At 34.7% G+C, this 23,829-nt stretch overlaps 2 protein-coding genes across 2 annotated transcripts; one reads left to right on the forward strand and one right to left on the reverse strand.

Moving 5' to 3' along the window:
* Positions 1-2,389: 2,389 nt before the first annotated feature.
* On the forward strand, positions 2,390-5,053 carry LOC113753925 (receptor-like protein EIX2). The gene is made up of 2 exons (XM_027298203.1): positions 2,390-4,517; positions 4,846-5,053. Exon 1 carries the CDS (start codon positions 2,403-2,405, stop codon positions 4,515-4,517), a length of 2,115 nt encoding a protein of 704 aa, XP_027154004.1. The 5' UTR covers positions 2,390-2,402; the 3' UTR covers positions 4,846-5,053.
* An 11,905-nt stretch (positions 5,054-16,958) lies between these two features.
* Positions 16,959-19,076, reverse strand: LOC113751832. Its single transcript, XM_027295984.1, has one exon. The coding sequence runs from the start codon at positions 19,074-19,076 to the stop codon at positions 16,959-16,961; it is 2,118 nt and encodes a 705-aa protein (XP_027151785.1).
* Positions 19,077-23,829: the final 4,753 nt, after the last annotated feature.

Below are 23,829 nucleotides of genomic sequence, written 5' to 3' on the forward strand. Positions count from 1 at the left end.
TCACATGTAAAATTCAAATAATTATCACGTATTTATTACCACAAGTGCACATGTAATTTCATTAAATATTGACCTTCCTTTGGGCCGATCAATATTCATAAAATTACTAGTGCCCAACTAATTATATTTTAAAATAAATTAATTTCCATAATAGAGGTCACTTTGGTGGCATATTATTTCAATTAATTTATTCTAAAATATATATAATCATACCAATATTCAAATTTAAAATTATCCAAATTAAATAAAAAATTTTGATCAAAGTCAACTTTGGTCAACTTTGGTCAAAACGTGGTCAAACATGATCAAATCAATCAAATTAAATCATGACCTATTGGACCAAAGGTCCATATCCATAATTTGACCCAAAAATTAACATTCAAGCCCAAATTTTTCTTGAAATCCATAAGTACTTTATAAAAAAAACTACATATTTAATGGGCCACACATATGGATTTTATAGGGTTTAAATGTCCTATTTAACTTTATTAAGGTTCACTTTAATTAAAGAAACCCTAATTTACTTAACATAAATATATATGGAAATCTATTCTTAAACAAGGAATCAAGCCAAACAAAACAAAAAATAACAACCAAAGTCCAAAGATAGCCACATATATATATTTCAACAAATTTGCTCAGAATAAGTCCGAACAATACTTATCCCATTAGCCAAGAATCAGACATGAATTGTTAATATAATCTTCAAAACTCAAAAGTCAAAGTACGGGACAACAACTGTGAACTAAAAATTGTTAACATGAAATAAAATTAACTTGTCCATAATGGTGGAGGAAAGGACAAAGGACTTCCCGTGGGCAGAAGACAAATTAGCTTACATCATCACTTTATTCATGTTTTAAGTAAACAATTTCAAACAATCGTATGAAGACTTATGTCTCAAAAGCATGGGAGCAGAACCCACGGATTCCTTTTTTTTTTTTTTTTTTTTTTTTTTTTATAATGAATCAGAGGCCGAAAAACCAAAAGCATGCGTGGGTTCTCAATCAGCCGTCGGCAATTATAAAAGGGATCCAATTATCAACCATCAGCAACCAAGGCTTGCAAATCACTAAATCAGCCGTACAAATTTACTATAAATAACTAAATCCAAATTATTTCCTAATAATCAACCATATGGGCTCTGATACCACTTGTTAGGGTGGTTATTTAAATCTAACCACTGGTGAAAACCATCACCTTTAAACTCAAGATCTGTATGGCGATTATTAAGAAATACATTAACTGTAAAATAGCGGAAGCGTACCTGAATCCATATTGATAAACTTGATACTTGAATCCCAAGAGATTTGGGGTGGCCTTCCAGGTCAACAGGTATTCACCGATCCTTTGAGAGAGGCCTTTAGTTTCTCTCTGGTATCTTTCCTGACGATGGGATATCAGGGAAGGGTATTTTGTGGTATTACGAAATACGACAACTAAAAACGATGCCTGTGACCTGGGGACCATAACCCTATTTATAGGTAACATTCCTGTTACCTTTGGAGCCCTATTTCAGCCCATCATTGAAATAGGAGCCCATAAGTTTCTACACATAAAAGGGCCCACATCCTATTAGATACATTAAACCCAAACTATATTTGATCACTTTAATTGGGTTTAACCTTAATTGATAGTTTGCAATACATAATTATTCACATATAAGTCCAATGTTGGATTAAGGATCCAACAGTTCAATATCAAAAGAAATCCAATGGAGCATCATCTTCTTGGCACTTCTTCATCTTTACTACTAGTAATGTTCTTATTCAGTTCTATTCTCGTCACCAGCCATTTTCCGTTTGCCCGCAGCAAACAAGCTTATACTCATTCAAATGTCTCCTGTATCGAGAGTGAAAGACAAGCTCTTCTTCAATTCAAAGATGGATTGGTAGATGAATCGAATCGCCTGTCATCTTGGATTGGAGAGGACTGTTGTTCATGGGAAGGCATTGGTTGCCACAAAAACACTGGTCATGTGGTGAAATTTGATCTACAAAATACGAAGGCATTATATTCAAATGATGCATTTCCTTGCTGTAAAAATTGCTTGGGAGGCCAATTAAGTCCATTTTTGGTCAATTTGACCAATTTGCGATACCTGGACTTGAGCAACAATAATTTTTCAGGAATTCAAGTTCCCACATTCCTTGGATTGTTGAAAAACTTGAGATACTTAAATCTCACAAATGCAGTGTTTGATGGTGAAATTCCCAGCCATCTAGGAAATCTCTCATGTTTACGGCATTTAGAACTGGGAGGTGTATCCTTAACACCAAATCAATTGACGACGAAGGATCTCAGGTGGATTGTTGGACTCTCTTCGCTAGAAGGCCTAATTCTGTACGAGGTGAATCTCAGTGAATCTCAGTGCCGTTGAAGATGGGTTACAGGCAATTAACATGCTTCCTTCGCTAACAAGGCTCGATTTATTTGGTTGTGGACTTTTCATCGATCCTCATCTTTCACAGGTCAATTTCACATCTCTTTCTTTCCTTGACCTCAGTGGAAATAGTTTCAACAACTACATGGTCCCTTCTTGGCTCCATAATCTTACTGGTCTCCATGATCTTGATCTTAGCTCTAATAATCTTTCTGGTCCAATTCATGGCCTATTCGAACAAATGACCTCTCTAGTTGATCTTGATCTAGAGGACAACCGCTTTGATGCATCAACGTTGAAGTCACTTTGCAATGTGAGCAGTCTTAATTTTTTGGATCTGAGTTCTAATGACATGCAAGGATCAATACCAAATGAAATAGGCCAACTTTCGAAGCTGCAATCATTGTTAATTTCTTCCAACTCATTAACTGGTGTATTATCTGAAGACCATTTTGCAAAACTCGGAGAGCTAAAGTCATTGGACCTATCTGGAAACTTATTCGCTCTGAATGTGAGCTCCTGGTGGGTTCCTCCTTTTCAACTCCAAGATATTATGATGTCATCCATCAAAGTAGGCCCCCTATTTCCTGCTTGGCTGCGAACGCAAAAGGAGGTTCAATGGTTAGAGATGAAGAATGCGAGTATTTCGGATAGCATACCCAGCTGGTTTGGAGTGCTTTGTTATGATATTGTATTAGTAGATTTCTCGGACAACAACCTGACTTGGAATCCGTTGGAGTTCAAACAAATGAAGAAGAGTCCTCCTGATGGTAATTCTCCAAGCATAGTTCTAAAGTCCAACAAATTGGATGGATCTCTCAAATCGTTTCCGTCTTATATTTACGAATTAGATCTTTCACAAAATTTTCTTACTGGACATATTCCTTTGCCTGATGTTGGCCAAACTGGTGCTTCTACTGGTATTCTCATGCTCAATGATAATCATTTCACAAGTAGTATCCCAGAAGACTTGTGCAAGTTGGAAAACTTACATTATCTGGATCTATCCAACAATTTCCTGTCCGGAAGAGTTCCTCTGTGTTTGGGAAATTTGCCAAACCTGTGGGTTCTAAACTTGGCAAATAACAGTCTATGCGGTCAAATTCCGAGTTCACTGGGCAACTTGGGGCAACTTTGGATTCTGCATTTGAATCGAAATAAATTCGTTGGGAATCTCCCATCCTCAATGCAGCGTCTAGGCAATTTACAAATTCTTGATCTCGGTGACAATGGACTCACGGATATTATACCAACATGGATTGGGGAAAGGCTATCAAATTTAAAGTTTCTAAGATTTCAGTCGAATAACTTCCATGGAGTCATTTCTGATGAGCTCTGCCTACTCTCAAGTCTTCAGGTGCTGAACCTAGCGCATAATAATTTAACAGGATCTATTCCTCATTGTTTTATCAACTTCTCAATGATGGTATCAAGTGAACCAGGGACTGATCTCGACGCATTCGGCGATTCCACCTGGCTTCAAAACATCAAGGGAGCAGGAGAACTTGAGTACTCCTCTGGGCAACTTTTGCTCGTTAAATCCATAAGCCTCTCAACAAATAATTTAGTGGGTGAGATCCCTGATGGGATAATGGATCTGGTTGATTTGCAAACTTTGAATCTTTCACATAATCATTTGACTGGAAGGATCCCCGAGAAGATTGGCAACTTGAAGCATCTTGAGTCACTTGACCTATCGATGAATGAACTCTTCGGTGCAATCCCTGAAAACTTATCTGCTTTAAACTGGTTGGAAGTCCTGAATTTGTCACACAATAAGCTATCAGGGCCAATACCATCAGGAAGTCAACTTCAGACCTTAACCGATCCATCCATTTATGAAGGAAATAGTGGACTTTGTGGCAAGCCACTCCCAAACACCTGTCTGGAAAACAAATTGCCTACTGAAAATGGGCCTATTCATGATGATGAAGGCAACGGAGAGTCTGATTGGTCTTGGTTTTATGCTGGTATAGGACCCGGTTTTGCTGCCGGGCTCTTGGGAGTTTTGGGAATCCTTATTTTCAAGGTGTCATGGCGCTATGCATACTTCAGGTTTCTGGAAAATGCCTATGACAAAATCTGCGTAATGATTGCATTGAAGACTGCTCACCTGAGGAGGAACTTCCTTTGAGTAAGTACATTGAAAAACACGTTTTATCTAGTTTTCACCATCACGCACTAAAGCGCCACAATTCACGTAGCTTAGTATCCTTGAGAATTTAACAATTTTTAGATATTCCTTTATCGTTTTTGTTTGTTTAGTGATTATTTTTGAACCATGGATTACAGTATAGTCATGTAATGCTTGATAAACTCTCAAGGAGTAAAGATTTAACAATTTTTTTTCAGACAAGACAGTCTTGACTTTTCATAAATGCCAACTTTAAATATTTTGAAATTGGCACTTGGCAAGGGATAAATTACTTATATTGGATTTTTTTTCCCTTTCAATCTGCTAGGCCCTACAACTATCCAAGTGCTTGTTGCTGTTGTTGAATCAGTCAGAATGAGCAATATCTTCCAGGTGATTTGAGAAGCAGTAGTAGTTTTACTATATTTTTTGTATGGTTATATTTTGAATATTCAGTTTTGTTTGGCATCTCCGGATGTAATGTGAGGATTAGACCTCCTTTGATTTGCCATGTATTATACGTCAAAAAAAAGTTATGATAGTTTGACTAAAAAAAAATTAGTACAGTAAAACCTCTATAAATTAATAACATTACAACCATATAAATTCTATTAGTTTAAAGAGGTCTTAATTAATTTATTAATTTATCAACTGTAATTATAATTCAAAGAAACACTCATTTTATTTTATTTTATAAAAATATGAATTATTTTATTAATAAAAGGAGGTTAAAAGTCTAAAGAATATAAACTAATCCATATCTACTTGATTTGCAAGCATAATTTAATTCTATTAATATCTTATATATATATATATATATATATATATACACACATACACACACATAACTGATGAAGCTAAGAATGATACAATAGCTTTGGATCCTGTTACATGAAAGGAAGTATCGAAGTATCAATAACTCTTCATAATTTCTTATTGCAATTTGAGAATTCAAGTCCAAAACTTTTAGATTCAATAAGAAAATTAGGGATGAAATTCACATAGACTTAAATTTTAAGAATAAACAAACAACAATAGACTAATATTTTAAGAAAATATAATATGTAATTTTAGTGAAGTATTAATTTATGATATGAATGGTACTAAAGGGTTATGTAAGGTTTTAAAAATTATTATCTTATTATTTGATCAAAATTATTAATTTCGATCATTAACTCAAATTGGAACCGAGAAAAATTATTATTAAATAAAGATTATTAATTTATCAAGTATTAATTTATAGACATTTTACTGTATCTCGTTTTGCCCACCGAGGAACTTGACTCCATGTTAATGCTCACGGTTGGCTTTGCAATTACAGCTTTCGTAGCAATGCTATATAACTTCAGAATGCTCGAGCTTTTCTTTAGCTAATAAATTCCTTAAAAATGCTAAGTTCTTGCTATTTTAGCTAACACTGGGAAATAGTAAGGCAAGAAAAATGATTTGCAGGAAAATAGATCTTGTATTTTTGGCTTTGTCTCGATGCTTATATAGTGCAGACATGATGGAACGTCTATTGGCGCAGAAAATGAATCATGTCCATTCATTTATTCCTTATATAATCACAGCCGTTAGACAGGTGATTTTTTTTTTTTTCCTCTTTAGAAAAACAATGCTAAAAAAAATAGCTGCATTCATCAGAGCTAACAAACAAGGTGCTGCAGCCATAAATTAGTAAATCACAATGTATATCAATTACAACTAGAAATGTCTAAGTTGACAATTAATTTTGAGGCTAATTAATTAGTATTGGCAGATTAAGTCATACAATTAGAAAGGCTTAAATTGGCTCTAATGTTTGCAAGTGTAGTCAAATAGTGAGAATTGCTTAACTGACAAGTTTAATTAGTAAGTAATTAGAAAAGCATAAGGTTACATAAATTTATAAGACCAAATATCCTTCACAAGTTTACTCATTAATAATTAGTTACTTTGTAAGTACGAGCACTACACGAATTTTTTTTTTTTTTTTACAAGTATCATGAAAGTTCGGCGCAAAATACGAGTTTGATAAAATTATGCATATAAGTTAATATGCAATCGGTACAAATAAATTTTAAAGTTACTAAACAGAATTATAGGTAAATATATACACTTCAATTTTGAAAATTTATGACACATTATTAGCAAATTTAACTCAAATTTTTGTGTATGAAACATTAAATTGATTAAACTTTTATCATTTTGTTTGTGTTACACATATAAATCTGTAAAAATTATGCTATACATTATTTCTAACTTTCATTTAGCTTGAAATATAAGCCATCATTCTTACACATAGTTTTAACTTTTTTTTTCCAGAAAACAAAGTCATTATTCATGAGGTATAGCATGCTAAAAATTTGTTACATGTTGCATGGTTACTTAAAAATTGTAAGTATTTTTCAAGAATATTTTTGAAATGTGCAAGATACAAATTCATTAGCCTTAGGCCGCCCTTATTCCTATACAAGAACACAAGCATTAAGGATCACAGGTCGTAGTTTCCTGTACATTCTCTCTTTCTTGTTCACTCATTCCTACACATACAAGATCTATTTACTTTTTCTTTCCATTAGTCCCATTTGCAACATGACCCTTCAAGGTCATCTGCGGGCATTGCAATTAATGTGATATCACCAATTAGGAGTTGAAGTGAAATTTTCTCCCGATTCAACATCTTAGGTTTGCATCCGTAGTTGACATCCAAAATGCAACAAGTTTTAGGGATTAGTGTGTACAAAAAAATGTACTACATCTCATAACAGGGTTGTACCAGGTGTAGGGTGGTGCTTAGGGCTAACACCTCGACCTTTCTCCCTCACAATTGGACTTCTAAACCTATTTCTCTCATTCCAAAGGACATGTATGTAGTTGCTTAGGGACCATTTGGTGGTGTTTGGGGATAACACCCCGACCTTTCTCCCTCGTAACTGGACTCCTAAACTTATTTTTCTCATTCCAAAGGACATGTAGTCGTTTAGCAACCATCTGGTAATGTTCCTATTTTTTCGTTTTTGATCTTGACAATGAACCAAAAAGACCGCTTGGTTCATTTTAGATAGTACGTTTGGCACACTCTACGTATATGCTTATTTCAAAGATATATAATTGATTATCCTTTTTTTAAATAAGTTATTATATGTAGAATCATGTCAGAACATATATGCATTTTTTTTTTCAGAAATCTATAAATACTACTCTTTTTTATTTATGAAATTATTATATTTTAAATCATCGAAGGGAAAAAGAGGAAACTTGAATAGTTTGAAAACTAACTTTAGAAGATATTTTTTGTAACATAAATTGTTTACTCCAAAAGGAACCTCTGCCATTATATATAGTATAGATGGTAAAAAAGAACCTCTCCCATTTTATATAGTATATTATATATATATATACACACATATATATATATATATATATGGTAAAAGAAAATAGGAGTATATCTGGTTGGACAACATTGAGTGTGTTTGGATTGCTAAATTATCTCAAATAATATTTTGCTTGTATCATAAACACATTACTCAATTCACCTTTTAATATTTTCAATTACTTTTTATCTCACATACATTACATCACAAAAAGTGCTACAGTAATTATGCCAAATAATAATATTTCAAATAATACCTTATCCAAACGCACTAATTGTTGTGTGAGAAAAAAATGATTAACGGGACTTAAACTTAGTGCACAATTAAGAGTTGGTTGGGCTTCGGTTAACTTAGACTCAACCCAAAGGAAGCCCAACCCAAATGATAATATCAAATTCAAATAATTCATATGTTTAATACTTGTTCATGTTCCAAATTAATAAAATTTTATGAAAGAATTGTGTGTTTGTTAATAATATTTATCTTAAAGAACTAACATTTTAATTTTATAATATATGTTTTAAAAATAAATCTATATAATAACTATATAAACTTATTATGCATTACTTATTAGATAAACATTTTAGACACCTAAATATCTATAATTTTACAACAAAGAAAAAAAAATCAAGCTTACCCAATTTTTGCCGAAAGCCCATTTTGAAAAATGGGCCTAGATGGGCCTGTCCATGTGTGAGTTAGAACTTGTCCAATTCAGGCGAATTAATGAGATTTAGCCCTTGTTTTTGGTTTGGGCTCGTCTAAGCTTATGTATATAAATGCTTCTCTTTTTTAGGATACAGGAACAATTAAAACAAATACTGTTATTTGTTTTTTTTTTTTTGTTGGATTTCACAATCAAAATAGAAAATCACGAAACATAAATGTCACCGAACGAGATGGGTTTTGTTTTTCAAATTAAACCTTCTGCAAAAATGTTTTTAATTTATATTTCCTCCATTCTATTGAAAGTGACATGCTTTCTATTTTGGAATATTTCAAAATATTCATCATGTTATCAAAGTCAAAATTACTTTAGATCTGTTTTTTCAATGTTGTCCCCAACTTTATCTATATTTCATACTAAATTCAAATTTGAATTTTGAATTTTCAAGGATAACTTTAGGAACAAATCCATTAACGTCACAATTTCCCCAATTTTATTTGCTTACATCATCTTTACAATTTCCAATACACCTTTTTATCTTCCCAATATCTTTTTATCTCACATACATCACATCACAAAAAGTGTTACAGTAAAAATATCCCAAATAATCCCAAATAACTTACAATCCAAACAGACCCCTAATTTCTACACTATTGGTGGGCCCACAATTCGCCTGCATTCAAAATTTTCCCATTTTTGGACCTTTTCTTTTGCAACCCAAACAATTCGCACCCTGTGCATGGTGTCCAGAATGTTAAATGCATAGATGCCTAGAATTTTATACAGAAGTCTTATCCTATCAAATTAATAATTTCACAAAACCCTTTTGAGGTATAACATAATTGCGAAAGCTAGCATCATGCACGGAGAGTCACACTGATCAGCTCTCCTGTTTTAATACTTACATGAACAAACCCAAGTATTGCTTTTAACTTTTCTAAAATACGCGAAGAAGGACAAGTTCAACCATCAAACTTCTTCAAAACTTATTTCAAACATAATATATAACCATCGATTTTATCGCTCTTTGATGAAATATAATAACTCTAAAATTATATGTTATTACTGATTATGTGCAGTTTTATATCAGAGGTTTTTGCAACAATTTTCAAGAGCTTTTTGCCATTTAGTTGGTATAATTGCAGGATAATTGAGCTTAGTGTCCTCTTAAGTTTTTGGCGAATGAAGTACCGAAAAGGAAAGTGTGCGCTGTTCAATGGTCATATTCTGTTGGTGAAAGTTGAAATGTGGAGCCTTGTTTCTGGTCGACCCAAGCTGTTGATCATTCTGAACTGGAGCCCAAATTTCATGGGCTTGGAAATCCAGAAAATACTGCAAATCTTTATTAAGTGTGTTTGGATATAGTACAGCTTTTGGTGTTAAAAATACTTTTAGCAAAAGTTCAAATTTAGTGCTTTTAGAATAGTTTTTATATTTTAAATAATAACATCATTAAATTTAATCATTTTATCCTATATTATGAACTAAATAAAGAGATAAATACGTTTAAAAAATTATACATTATCCAATATAACAAGTACTTATTGAACTTTGTATCCAAACAATACACTTAAAAGCACTCAAAAACTTAATAAGTGCTTTTTATTAAAAGCTCTATTGGTGAAGTACTTTTTAATAAGTTACTATAATCCCAAACGGGCCTTGAAAATATAAAAATTAAGTAGAAAAATATGTTTATGATGCAAGTGAAATATTATATGTGATAACTTAACTATCAAAACATGCCCATATCTTTAGTTGTAAATTGAATTACTGTGATTCAATAATGACTTCAAGCCTGATAGAGTAAAAGAAATCCTTTTTTTTATTTAAATATCTACTTTATGGCCTTGTGAGAAAAATGAAATGTTTTCCATAGTTATTAAATCCGATCCAAGGAGGAACTCGTAGAAAGAGATAGGCACTACAAGAAAATTGTTCATCAGTGACAACACAAAGTCATCACAGAACATACAAATATCGTCACAAATACCTTTTATTGACGACTTTTTGATCGTCACAAAGTCGTCACTAAATCCCCGTCGGTAAAAGTAAACAGTGACGACCTAAAATTTCGTCACTAAATAGTTCTCATTAGTGACGACTTTAAGTAGAGCATTTTTGACAAAAAATCAAGTCGTCAATAAAACACTTCCGGATTGTTGTCACTAATGACAACTATTTAGTGACGACCTGAAGTCGTCACTAAATAGTTGTCATTAGTGACAACAATCCGGAAGTGTTTTATTGACGACTTGACCTTTTGTCAAAAATGCTCTACTTAAAGTCGTCACTAAAAAGCACCGAAAGCCATTGTATATAACTATTTTACTGATAACAATTGTCGTCACAAATGTAGCTTAGATTTAGTGACAGTCCCTGTTGTGACAAGGAGTTTTTATTTTCTATTTTGTGACAACTTTTTTTTGTCATTAAATAATTTCTCAATAGCTTAATAGTCATAATTTGGCCTGTAATCATTGCTAAATCATTGATTTTAAACAAACCATACAAATAAACATGAACGATTGATAACCAAAAGTATTTGCATTAGATTACATGGTAATAATATAGCATTCTCAAATGCCAAATTCAAGTGTACATTACCCAACTAATGCCTACAAAAATAACATTTGTCCAAAATATCACTTATACATAAGGTACAAGTACAAAAGCAATCACAGTTTAAGAAATTGAAAAACATCTAAATGAACCACTCCATGAGCAAAAGGCAATTTTGTCTTCAACGTTCTTCAACCATAACCATAGATATCTTCCAAAAGCTAGTATGAATAGCATTTATCTGTCATAAAAGAGTAAAAGAAGTAGGTAAGGGGAGGAGTACAATAATAAAGAACAAGTGATGAGACTTAGATTATTAAGACAAAAATTACAATTCATTAAGAACCTCATATAATTTGGGCCCACATATTACAACACCAACAAGAAATTAGAAATCACAGTCCAATCTATACAAATACAACACTGCATAAGCTCAACTAAAGAGCTCTCTACAACACTGCATAAGTCCTCTTGTCCGATGCAACCTTTAGGCTAAATGTAACTTGATCGAAACTTTCTTCAGTACAATGCCTTTAAATTTGTGGAGCACAATGGCTTCTAATTACGAGCGGCAGACATGAGATCGCATAGGAATTTGAACACAAATTACTACTGGTGTGTTTTTGTAAAAAAAAAAAAAAAATCTTTCTAATGCCTTCTCCGAGAGGAAACAAATGGTCAGTACCAAATTGAATCAAGACAACTCCATGATGTGGAATCCTCCAATAATGATCGGTTGGTGCTGGACAAAACAGAGTGCCAGCAACTCCATGATGTGGATTAGAGAAAGGGCGCAGGAAAATAGAAAGCTAGCCAGCCCAAAAAATGATAGGAGTATTCAATAATTCAACCACCTCTCGATCTAAGCTACGGCTGGTACTCGTTTTAAATAGGTCACATTTTGCATATCAGGTACGCAAAAGCAAGCTTTTGGGCCACTGACTGCACCACCCCAGGTAGAGTAGAGGAGGGGACCAAAGGGGTTTGAAAACTGCACTAAATAATAGCCAACGTACCACCATTTTCGCAAAACTGCCTATCCCAGTAGCAAACAGATTCGGACCTCAAATTAACAGCCTCAGCATTTGGTATCCGTCATCCCATCCCATGGAGGCAAAGAGGCAGTGGAATCCACTTGACTGGCTCCACTCTTTCCAACGTCTCTCTCAATCCTCCCCAGTCCCAAAGTGAGGTTCCATCAAATTTATGAAGTTAGCTAAATGTTTTAGTCCACGAGTATTATAATATTGCGCTGCCCAAACAGGTCACGAATTGGCAGCTGGTTGACAGTTCTATTAAAGAATTTTCAATTGACTAGGAATCCGATCCCAAGTGTTCCCTCTATATTTGACTTTCTCTTGACTAAAAGAGATTTCTCATCTCCTTCATCACAGAAAAAAAATTAATTTGGAGTTCCAAACAGACGAGTCAGTGGACGGAGTACGGAAGAAAAGGAAGAGGTGTGCTATAGCCCCACTAAAAAAGTGCGACTTAGTCTTTTGTTTCCAACAGCAACAGCAACAGCAAAAACAATAAGCTCAACTAAGAGCTCTCTAAAAACAGTCCACAATGACCACAAGTTACCAAAAACTACACATCAGCCATAACCATAACCATAAACTATACAATCATAACAAAAAACAGTCCACAATGCTGCATAACATCAGCCCCAAAAAATGCTATTACTAGCTATTACCAAAAAACAGTCCACAGTGACCACAAGTTACCAAAACCAACAGATCAGCCATAACCATAACCATAAACTACACAACTATAACAAAAAATAGTCCACAATGATGCATAACATCAGCCCCAAAAAATGCTATTACCAGCTATTACCAAAAAATAGTCCACAGTGACCACAAGTTACCCAAAAACAGGTCACATCAGCCCCAAAAAATGTTATTATCAAAAACAGTCCACAATGATGCATAACATCAGCCCCAAAATCAATAAGTTAAAGGATCAGAATAGCAACAGTTCACATTAGTATTGTAATTCAATTATTCGTATGAGAAGGATGCATTACCAGCTATTACTACCAGATGCATTTCCATTGCCTTGGTTCTTGGACTGCAATTCTGCTCGTAAAGCCTTAAGGAGTTCCTACATTTCAACCTGCTGGTTTTGCATTTCAGCTTGTTGATTCTCAAGCCTTTGCATCAGCTGCTGTTGAGATTGGACTTGAACTTCCAATTCAACTGATCGTTTCTCAGCTTGTTCTGCCCTTTTCTTGAATTCTTCTATCTCTGCAAGTTTTTGTGTAATTAAACTAGCCTTGGAGGGGCCACGACCACGTACATATCCAGTTATACGCCCAGTCACCTCAATACAGATGTCTTCTTCGGTTCGATTTACACCACTAGATTGAGCTTCTAGCTGTAAGTCCTTCATTTTGCTCTACAATCACAGGTTTGCTATTATTGATATATGCATAAGAGACATGAAGCATTGGTATTAAGTTGAAAGTGATATTTTTCTTACCAGTTTTTCAGCTGATGTCTCATCAACCATAGCATTCTTCTTTCGACAAAAATGTGTCATGTCATAAAGTTCAATTGGTCCAACTGTCCTTCCCTCCTTAGCTTCCTATTAGCAAAACAGGTTAAATAACCCAACCACATATCATAAATGAACTACTTTACACGTTTACTGACCCGGTCATCCTTATGACGTAAAAATGATTTTGTTCCAGCTGTATGGGCAGTTTGCTGCTTTGATCTATTCAGCTTATTTCGCTCACTTAAGGCCTACAATTGTCAATTCTATCTCAGATCTAGATAAAAAAGAGACATTGGCAAAGTATATAGCAAATTAACAAGTATGTGCTACACATACCTTGAATTCTGGACTACAATAGTAATCGCAAAGGTAAATCCAATCTGATTCTTCCACATATTCTGGTCGATGTGCAAGAGCTTCCTCCTTAGAGCCACATTTTTTGAATAGCATGTGAAAATTATAACGTCGACTTCTATACTGTGAATTTAATTGCTTAATTAAAGCTGGTTTCACATGCTCTCCTCCATCATAAGTGAAACTATTCTGAATTAAAAATAGAAGGACATATCAAAATCAGAAAAAATTAATGGACTAATTTAAATTGCATCTAGAACACCAAAAAAATACTATGATAGCAGATTCTTACATTAGTAATTCTTAGCAGTTGATCTCTATCATCTTTAGGAAGCATGCCCCATTTAGGTGCTTTCCACTTGCCATACTTTCGAATAACGCAGCTTGCCTCTGAAATGTATCGTTGAGCACCTTCTCCAACTATTCTTCCACTTATTTCAGAAACAGTAATATTCACCTTTTTTCCAGCTTTCTTTTCATTTGATAGTGCAATATTACGCGTATATCCTCTTTTTCTTTTTAACGTCACTTGGTCTAGTAGATACAAAGTAAACAAGACCATATTCTATCAATAGCAGCCATGGCAGTAATTAGTTAATTAGAGTAGAATTACACGTAAAACTGACATACCTGAACCGTTTGACTCAAGGTCTTGCATACTTCCAGTTTCATTGCTTTCACAACCAATAGCTTGATTAGATCCAACATGCTGTGAAGTAGGAGTTCCATCAGTTTGCATCCCAGCAGCTTCTTGTGATGTCATTCCATTGCCTGAAGATTTTTCAGCAATCTGTCTACTCTCAGCTTGTATACCTGAATTTCTTGTAGCATTTTCTCTAGCAGAGGATGCACTAGGAATCTATAGGCCAGCAATTTAAGCCACCATTATACAGCGACATGTATAAGCTGAATCAATTGCTTTGTCATAAACCAGTTTTTTTAAATGGCAGATTGAAAAAAATAATAACTAACCTCAGATTCATCAAATAGACGGATCCTAGAAGACTTTTTTGTTAATACAGGTTCAGTGACATTGCTTGTCTTGGGAATTGCACTATTTTTTGGTTCACTAGCTTGCTACAATAACATAAGAATGCGCTTATCAATAGTAACTAGTTTAGGATGATAATTGCTAGTTTAGGAAAAAAGAAAATATCTGGAAATGACTCTTGTTTCTTTACCTGGCAGCTTACATTTTCTTCAGTTTGCTCCACAATTCCTCGCCCAGCATCCCGACTTTGTCGTAAAGTAAATTTTCCCTTTTTCCCCGGTCCAGCCATCTATGTACATAATCATATAACGCAAGCACCACCAAAATCGTAAACAACACAAGCAGCCATGACAACATATCATAAACTACAGAAAAAATACAAGAAAAAATTTCATTAAGAAATTCAATGAACAACATTGTTTAATCTGATTCATAGTCATTGATTTGTACAAATTGTTCATTTTCATCCTCAGAATTGAATTGTTGCTCAATTTCCTCATCATTATCAATAAAATTGTCATCCAATTGCCTTGCACGGCTAGCTGACAATTCTATAAAAAACATAGCACCAGCCTCTATCCTTTCTTCAGTTTGCACATCTCCTCTCTTCAAACTGACCAACTCAAGATTTTCTTGTACCCCAATCAAATCTTCATGATACTCTTCTTGGTAAGCCTCTTCGTTATCAACCAAATCATCTTCATGCTTCTCAGGAACATCATAAGATGAGCGTGGACTAACTAACTCTACAACATGCCAATTACCTCCAAGTTTCATATCTTGAAGATAGAAAACTTGTTCAGCTTGGGATGCTAATATAAAAGGCTGGTCTGAGTACCATGTTTTTGACATGTTGATGCTAGTGATATTGCTCTGCTTGTCTACTTTGATTCCCGAATTATTTCTCAAGTCCCACCAATCACATTTAAACACAACTACTCGATTTTGAGTAAATGAGTATTCAACCTCAACTATATCAGTAATTATACCATAGAAGTATATTTCTTTATCAGCATGCTCCCCCTTTACCATAACTCCACTATTTTGTGTCTTTCTTTCTCTTTCCCGAGCCTTAATGTGGAATCTAAATCCATTCACATTACAGCCAGCAAATGTATTGACTCGAAAATCAGGTCCTCTAGCCAAGGACAACAATTCATCAGTACATTCTCCACGTGCATGTGTATACATGACCTACATCAGCCATACCAGATTCTTTAATAGTTTACTAAAATAAAAAGTAAAGGAAATTGACAAGTTTTTAACATCTCTTCCAATACTTACACGTTCTTCAAACCACTTTGGAAACTCCGAGTCTAGCCTTTGCTGTACGCTCGATAAATTTTGCTTTTCAAGAATTTGTCTATGCTCCCTAAATTTGTAGTAGTAGAAGTAGTTACATATTCTATCAAATGACTTTAATTACAAGCAATGAAGAACATATTATAGAACACGACATAGATTTATCATTAAAGTATATTATTACCTCATGTAATCATCTACTTCTTCACAATTTTTCAAGATGAACAGGTGTATTCTTTGCAATTCAACCTCACTTAGATAACCAATCAGTGCTGCCCCAAAGGGCCGAGCCAAGCTAGAAAATATAGATAATTTTCCAGCAGCTTCGTGTTTCTCCATATTTCGTTCCGTTTGATTAAACCTGGTCGGAACATCATGCAAATACCTGGAAATGAATGTAAGACATTCATCATCCAAGTAGCGCTCAGCTATACAGCCTTCAGGTCGTGCCCTATTATTCACATAGCCTTTGTATTGACCCATTTTTCTATCCAAAAAAAATTCAGCCCGAGTTGTTAGAAAATAAGAAAATTGGAGGTAAATCAAATAGGCATTATTAAAAATAAGAGGCATGTACCTCTCAAATGGAAACATCCACCGGTATTGAGCTGGTCCAGCAATCTTGGATTCAGTGGGTAAATGGACCATTAAATGGACCATTACATCAAAGAAATTTGGAGGAAAAATTTTCTCAAGTTTGCATAGTATTAAAATAATATTTTTTCCTGCATTTCCAGCTCATCTAGATAGAGAGTTCGAGAACAAATTTTTCGAAAAAAATTGCTGATCTCTACTAAAATCTGAGATACATCTTTTGACAGCATTCCTCTAGTTGCTACTGGAAGAAGTCGTTGTATGAACACATAGTAGTCATGACTCTTCATTCCTAAAAGTTGACACTCCTTGGTCTTCACACACCGAGGAATGTTTGAAGCAAAGCCATCCGGGAACTTGATAGTGCTCAAAAACTGGTAGAAATTCTTTTTCTCTAGGCGTGATAAAGTGTAACATGCAGGTGGCATAACTTTAGATGCGCCACCTCCCGGTTGTAGATGCAACTCTTCCCTTAATCCCATTTCTTTTAAATCCTCCCTAGCCTGCCATGTGTCCTTAGTTCTCGAAGGGATATTCATTAATGTACCTACCAAAGATTCACATACATTCTTGACAATGTGCATAATATCCAAATTATGTCTAATTTTATTGGTACTCCAATATGGAAGTTCAAAGAATATGCTCATCTTCTTCCAATTTGAACTGTTCTGCACGCGTTTTCTTTTCTTCTGTCGCAGCAAATCAGGTGCCTTGCCAAACTCAACTTGCTCAATACGAAGAAGTTGTTGGAGGACTTCCTCACCTGATTGGGTCCTAGGAGGCTGTCTATGTTCTCTTTCTCCATTAAATTGCTTTTTTTCTCGACGCCATTTATGATCAATAGGTAGAAAATGGCGATGGCCCATGTAACAACATTTGTGACCATTATTAAGATATAGACTAGTCGTCTCATCTAAGCACACAGGACATGCCTTGTACCCTTTTGTACTCCATCCCGACAAATAGCCATATGCTGGAAAATCGTTTATTGTCCACAAAAGTGCTGCACGTAACATGAACTTCTCCTCCCTGAAGGCATCATATGTCTCCACACCAGTGGCAAATAACTCTTTTAACTCATCAACTAGTGGTCTAAAGAATATGTCAATGTCATTTCCAGGTGCTTTGGGACCAGGAATAATCATTGATAGGAAAAAAAATGGATCTTTTAAGCATTTCCAAGGAGGTAGATTGTAAGGAACAAGGATAACAGGCCATATACTGTATGAATTGCTCATGGTTCCAAAGGGATTAAAGCCATCACTAGCAAGTCCTAGCCTCACATTTCTAGGATCTTCAGCGAAGGACTTGTGATTTCTATCAAAATCCTTCCAAGCTAATGAATCAGCAGGGTGTCGCATCATGTTCTCATTATCTACACGTCTCTCCTTATGCCACCTCATATCCCGAGCAATCTCTTTGTTCACAAACAGTCTTTGCAGCCTTGGTTTTAATGGAAAATAACGCAACACCTTTCTAGGTATTTTGGAATTTGGAGATTTATACCGCGGTGCTTTACATTTTTCATTTGGACAATGATCAAGGCCTTTATTTTCATTCCAAAAGAGTGCGCAATCATTTTCACAGGCGTGGATCTTTTCACACTTCAGCCCCAACTCACGGATGAAATTTTTTGCCTCGTAATATGAACTGGGAATCAAAGCTGTAGGAAATACTTGATGCAAGAACTTCAGCAACATATCAGTAGATTTACAAGTCCACCGATTCATTGTTTTCAAGTGGAGGATATGGACAATAAACGAGAGTTTTGAATACTTTTCACAGCCTGGGTATAGAGATTTTTCAGCCTCCGATAATAATCTTAGAAACCTACTTGCTTCTCCTTCTTTCTCGGTACAAGCACCCGTATCAAGTTCCGGTGAATGTCTCCAACTCTCACCAAAGTTAGCAACTCCTACATCATTTAACAGCTCCTCCATACTGTCAAAGTCACTATCGTTGTCATTTATTTCTATGTCATCATCCTCATCATCAGATTCAAACCCTTCGCCATGATATATCCACCTAGTATAACTATCAACAATTCCTCGACACAAGTGATTGGCCATGACTTCCTTAGTTTGATCCTCAAAATTATTGCATACTTTGCAAGGACATGGCAGTTTACAATTAGGATCCTTGCCTAGAAAAGCAAACTTAATAAATTCATCAACTCCATCTAAATACTTGGGGTCTAGGTAGTTCTTAATAGACATCCAACTCCTGTCCATATTGTTGCAGCCCTTTATCCTACCATAAAGAATATGACCGCCACATTATATAGAAAACAAATGCAATGTAATATGAACTAAATTTAAACTCCTCAAATACCAGCAATGGGATCCAAGGTGTAAAACACATTTTTAGCAAAAATCAACCATCTCAAGTACAAATGCATTAGTAAGGCAACAAACTAAATAGAATCTGCAGCCACAGTATACATGCAAAAGTTTGGCAAACAAAAGATAAAGCCATAACAGACATGTTTGAAGTTGTGCAATAGAAAACCAGTCCTCAAATTTTGCTTCATTGTACACTAAATAATGTACTCTAGCTTAAGAGGAGCATAGAATATTGTCAAAGTATCTCCACTCCATTAGCTAGCTAGCGCCCAACATAAATGGTGTCATGTCTTCAAACCCGAATCTGTAAAATTGGCTCCTATATTTCATGTCACAACACCACTACAAGCCAAGATTACCCAGTTCTGTATCTTTCTTCTTCTTTTTTTTCGGTTTTTGAAAATTAAGGTTAGTTTGGGTGCTACTGCATACTAAATTCCATAAAACTGAAATGGGACTTGTACCCTATAATACTAAAGTTCATGAAAAGAAAACCCTCAATGTAACAAAGACTTGGAATTTTAGCTTGTTATTAACTCCTATTCTGCTCTTAACATGCTGTAGAGCCACTGGAATCTTAGGATCAAATTAACATTGTTTTTTATGGTTGATTAAACTGCTGAACATATGCTATGTCAATCTGTATATACATATAGATTTGTGTGATTGATGGTATATGTAGCACAAGAATGCTTTGGAATTGTAGCAAATTAATCTACAAGGCAGACTATTGCTCAAAAAAGAAAAAAAAAAGAGCCTAGAAGGCAGCCAGACTTTAATAGTATTAAGGATTCAAAGTGGCTGAGCTTGCCCTCCCTCAAAACGAGTATTGACTGAGGGTTGCTTTCTCTAAACAGGCAAGTCTAATTCTTGTACGACATTTTGGATTCTTTCCTCTTTTTTTTTTAGGATTTTTTTGTTCTTTTATCCATGATCATAATGACATTCACCATCTTTACAAGTAAAACGAGCTTGTGATATATATAGTAAATCATAACAGACAAAAGTGCTGTACATAATCAATATAACTATGCTACTTATTAAGCCATCAAAAGTGCAGATTTCAGATATAGGGTGTTAATTTAACCCTTCGGTTAAATATGCAAATAGTATTTCATCATTTCTTATTGTGCTTGCCTGCATTAACATCGACTAACCAGAATTAAGGCCTGCAGACTGTACTCCAGATGCAGCTGAATTTGCTACAGCATCATAATGGGAAGTATCGCCTGTAATCTACTGGCCCAGAAAAGAAAGTAACAGAAAAAAAAAACTCATTAACATTGATTCATGCACTGACAACTGGCAGGAAATAAGGAACTAGTAGCTGGTAATGAAGTCGAATGGTACCATAATTCAGCAATGAAAATGAATGAACAACTCAACCCATGAAACCTCATACAGATAACTGAGGATCTAAACGACCAACAAGATGTTTTAGCAGTCATTACATGTTTGTACACTTAAGAAACATAAGTATCATAGAATCACTATTTTAAAGCAGAATAACTATCATAAAGTTACAAAAGTTGAAGGAACAATTTGTTCGCCAAATTGAACATTATCATCCACCTGCTCTCATAACCAGATTCAGGTTTTCAATTCTTCAAATGAGTAAGAAGAAACATAACCACCATTTCTCTCCTTTTAGAAACTATAAGCAACCTGTTATAGTCTAGCTTTGTCAAATGTTACTATTTGACTAGCCATCATCCATCAGCCAACAGCCAAAAAATATAAGTACAAGGGAAGAAATTAGGTCCACACATTATGTGCGCATGAGAGAAGTATATTCACTACTATATAATCTGGAAGTATATTCACTACTATATAATCTAGAAGTATATTATCAACTCAAAAATAAATTATAATGGCCATGACTGTTGTGAATTTTCATTGGAAGAGCCTTAGTATGTGATTTTGTTAATGGCAGTAATGACTGAACTCTTCCCTATTATATTTGGTGCCTTAGAAAATCTATCCCACCCATTGTACCCTTTCTCTTTTCTTCTGCGAGGCAGCCAATACAATCAAGAAAGGGAAGTAAACTTAAGGTAATCCTGAAGCTCGCAAGAACTGTCAAAATGCAGATTAAGGGAAAACTTAGAAATCTCATCTAGCAGCAATAAGAAACCAGTCCCAAGCAGATATGCTTGAAACAAAAAACCTGAAATTAAGTAGCATTTCTGCAAAAACTCTCCGTGCCCTTCTATAATGGAAGTTACATTATTTTTGCCATTAGTTCACATCAATTTACTACTAACAAATGTTAAAGACTATATTATATCAACTATTCCACAGAGAGTTTCATTTTTAAGCATTGCAATAAGATTCCTGATACTAACTGCAGTGGCTTACATAGCTTGAAACACCTGAATCAGACAGCTCCTTCGGCCTAGGGACTCAAACAATGGCTCAGGTCTTAAGGCAAAAGCATCTTAGGAGCAACAGAAAATTATTGTGTCTTAGGTATTCAGCAACACTCATCATAACAATGTTTTATCAAAGTTAAATTTATGCTCGTGCAATGTAAGGTGCATATTTGGCCTCATTCTGGTTGTCCACTGGTTATTTAACTTCCACGAACATGTCCAGTAAAATGCTCCAAAAACAATTCTAACTTTTAGTATTTGATCAAAAATTTTCCAAGAAACAATTCATGGCTAAACCAATACTTGTCTAAGAAGGTTTGCGGTTAACCAAGCATCAAAGCATGGAAAACTTTCATTAGAGATGACTAACTTAGGTAGATGTCTGTCCTCAGATTCATCTGGACCTGAGGCGTAAAGGCAGTTATGTAGCTAATAGGGTTTTAAAAAGGCAAGGGCTGGCCCTTACTTTGAAATGGAACTGGATATTCTGAGGTAACGGAGTTGCCAAAGAACTAGTTCTGGCAGTGAGTTAGAAAGTGATTTCCAAAGAGTTATAGTTCTGGCAGTGAGTTAGAAAGTGATTTCCAAAGAGTTAAATGGAGAACAATTCAAAAAAGGGCAGAGCCATATAAAAGAGGTTTGACACAAAGATGCAGGGATGAACCTGATTCATAAGACTAGAAATTACTAATAAGACAAAATGATAAAACATCTGATAGCCATCTTTAGGGGAATTAAAAAATAGTAGAACACCTGAAAGCCATCTTTAGGGGTTTTGGGCATGGCATTTTATCTCAGTTGAGGTAAGGTTAAAGCACCGAGTAGGGCATTAAACCAGAATTTTCTTTTTAAAAAAACAATACCAGAATTTATTGCAATGCAACTGAAAATATTAGACAAAATAGACCCACTGAGACTAGAGTCTTGGTTGCTGCTAATTCACAAGAACTGGGCAGTGGACATAAATGATTCCTTCGTCCATTCCCTCAATTTCTGTCCCCTTTCATGGCAACCTTATCGGATAAGGGGATATATACCCAAGATTAATTGCGCTGTCAATGAAATAACCTTGAACTACTCACCTAATTGGCCAGTTATTTAAACAAAACTCGATCCCTTCTCTCGGAATGCCCAACATAGGCTTCCATTCCAATTTTCAACAATTCTGTCTCCTCCCTCTTTAATGCATTCCAGAAAATAAGGAGCACCGGCTCCTCGGACCATCCTAAACTACCCTAACCTGTGGTCAGATAACCCGAAATATTGAAGCTAAAACAAGTAGCTACACAGCTTAATCCAGGCGACTCAGTAGCGATAACAAAAAGGATCTTACATATTAGGGATTTGGAAAAATTGGGGAAAATGTATAGGAGAGAGAAAACGAACCTTTCCACCTGAAAACCTTGTACTTTAATGCTGGACAGCCATGGTGATGCTAGTGAGAAGCCAGAGAAGTGTGGGTGAAAGTATCAGGCCGTGCGGAAGCTCTGTTTTGTGCTCAGTGCGGAAGCTCTGTTTTGGTGCTTAGTGCAGAAGCTTTTGTTTACTTCAGCTCGGTGAAGGTTTGTCTCAAGTGTTCCGTTGCTTTGGATATTGCTTTGGTCTTGCTTTGGATATTGTTTTTGTTGCGCGGCACTTTCACTAATGATTTGATCAAAATTTTGACTTCACTCATTTTCCCTCCATTTGATACCAAAAATCATGTTTTTTTCTAGATTTGTAATATGGTTTGAACCATAGATTTTAATGCTATAGTATTATTCTTTAATTTTTAGCAAAAAATAAAAATTTTCATCAACATAGGTGGCAAAAATTGTTAATTTCATATAATTGAAAATGTACTTTTATAATTTGCTAATATTTTATACTAATTTCTTATAATTGCAGCACTAAAGAACATCTTGTAATTGAAAATAATTAAACTCAAATTATATGGTTATAACATAGTTTCAATAAAAATAATCATTTTCCCAACATTTGAGACCAATCATCATGTTTTTTTTATTTTTAATTTGGTTTGAAGCATAGATTTTATTGCTATAGTATTATTCTTTATTTTTTAGTACAAAAACACAAATTTTCATCAATATAGGTGGCAAAATTTGTTAATTACATATAAGTGAAAATATACTTTTATAATTTGCAAATATTTTAGCCCTGCAATTTTTTATAATTCCAGCACTAAAGTACATCATTAATTGAAAATAACGAAAGTCAAATTCTATGGTTATAATAGACTTTCATTAAAAATAATCAAATGCTATTAATAA

The sequence above is a fragment of the Coffea eugenioides genome, chromosome 11 (genome assembly GCF_003713205.1).
Source record: "Coffea eugenioides isolate CCC68of chromosome 11, Ceug_1.0, whole genome shotgun sequence".
NCBI classification, from domain to species: domain Eukaryota; kingdom Viridiplantae; phylum Streptophyta; class Magnoliopsida; order Gentianales; family Rubiaceae; genus Coffea; species Coffea eugenioides.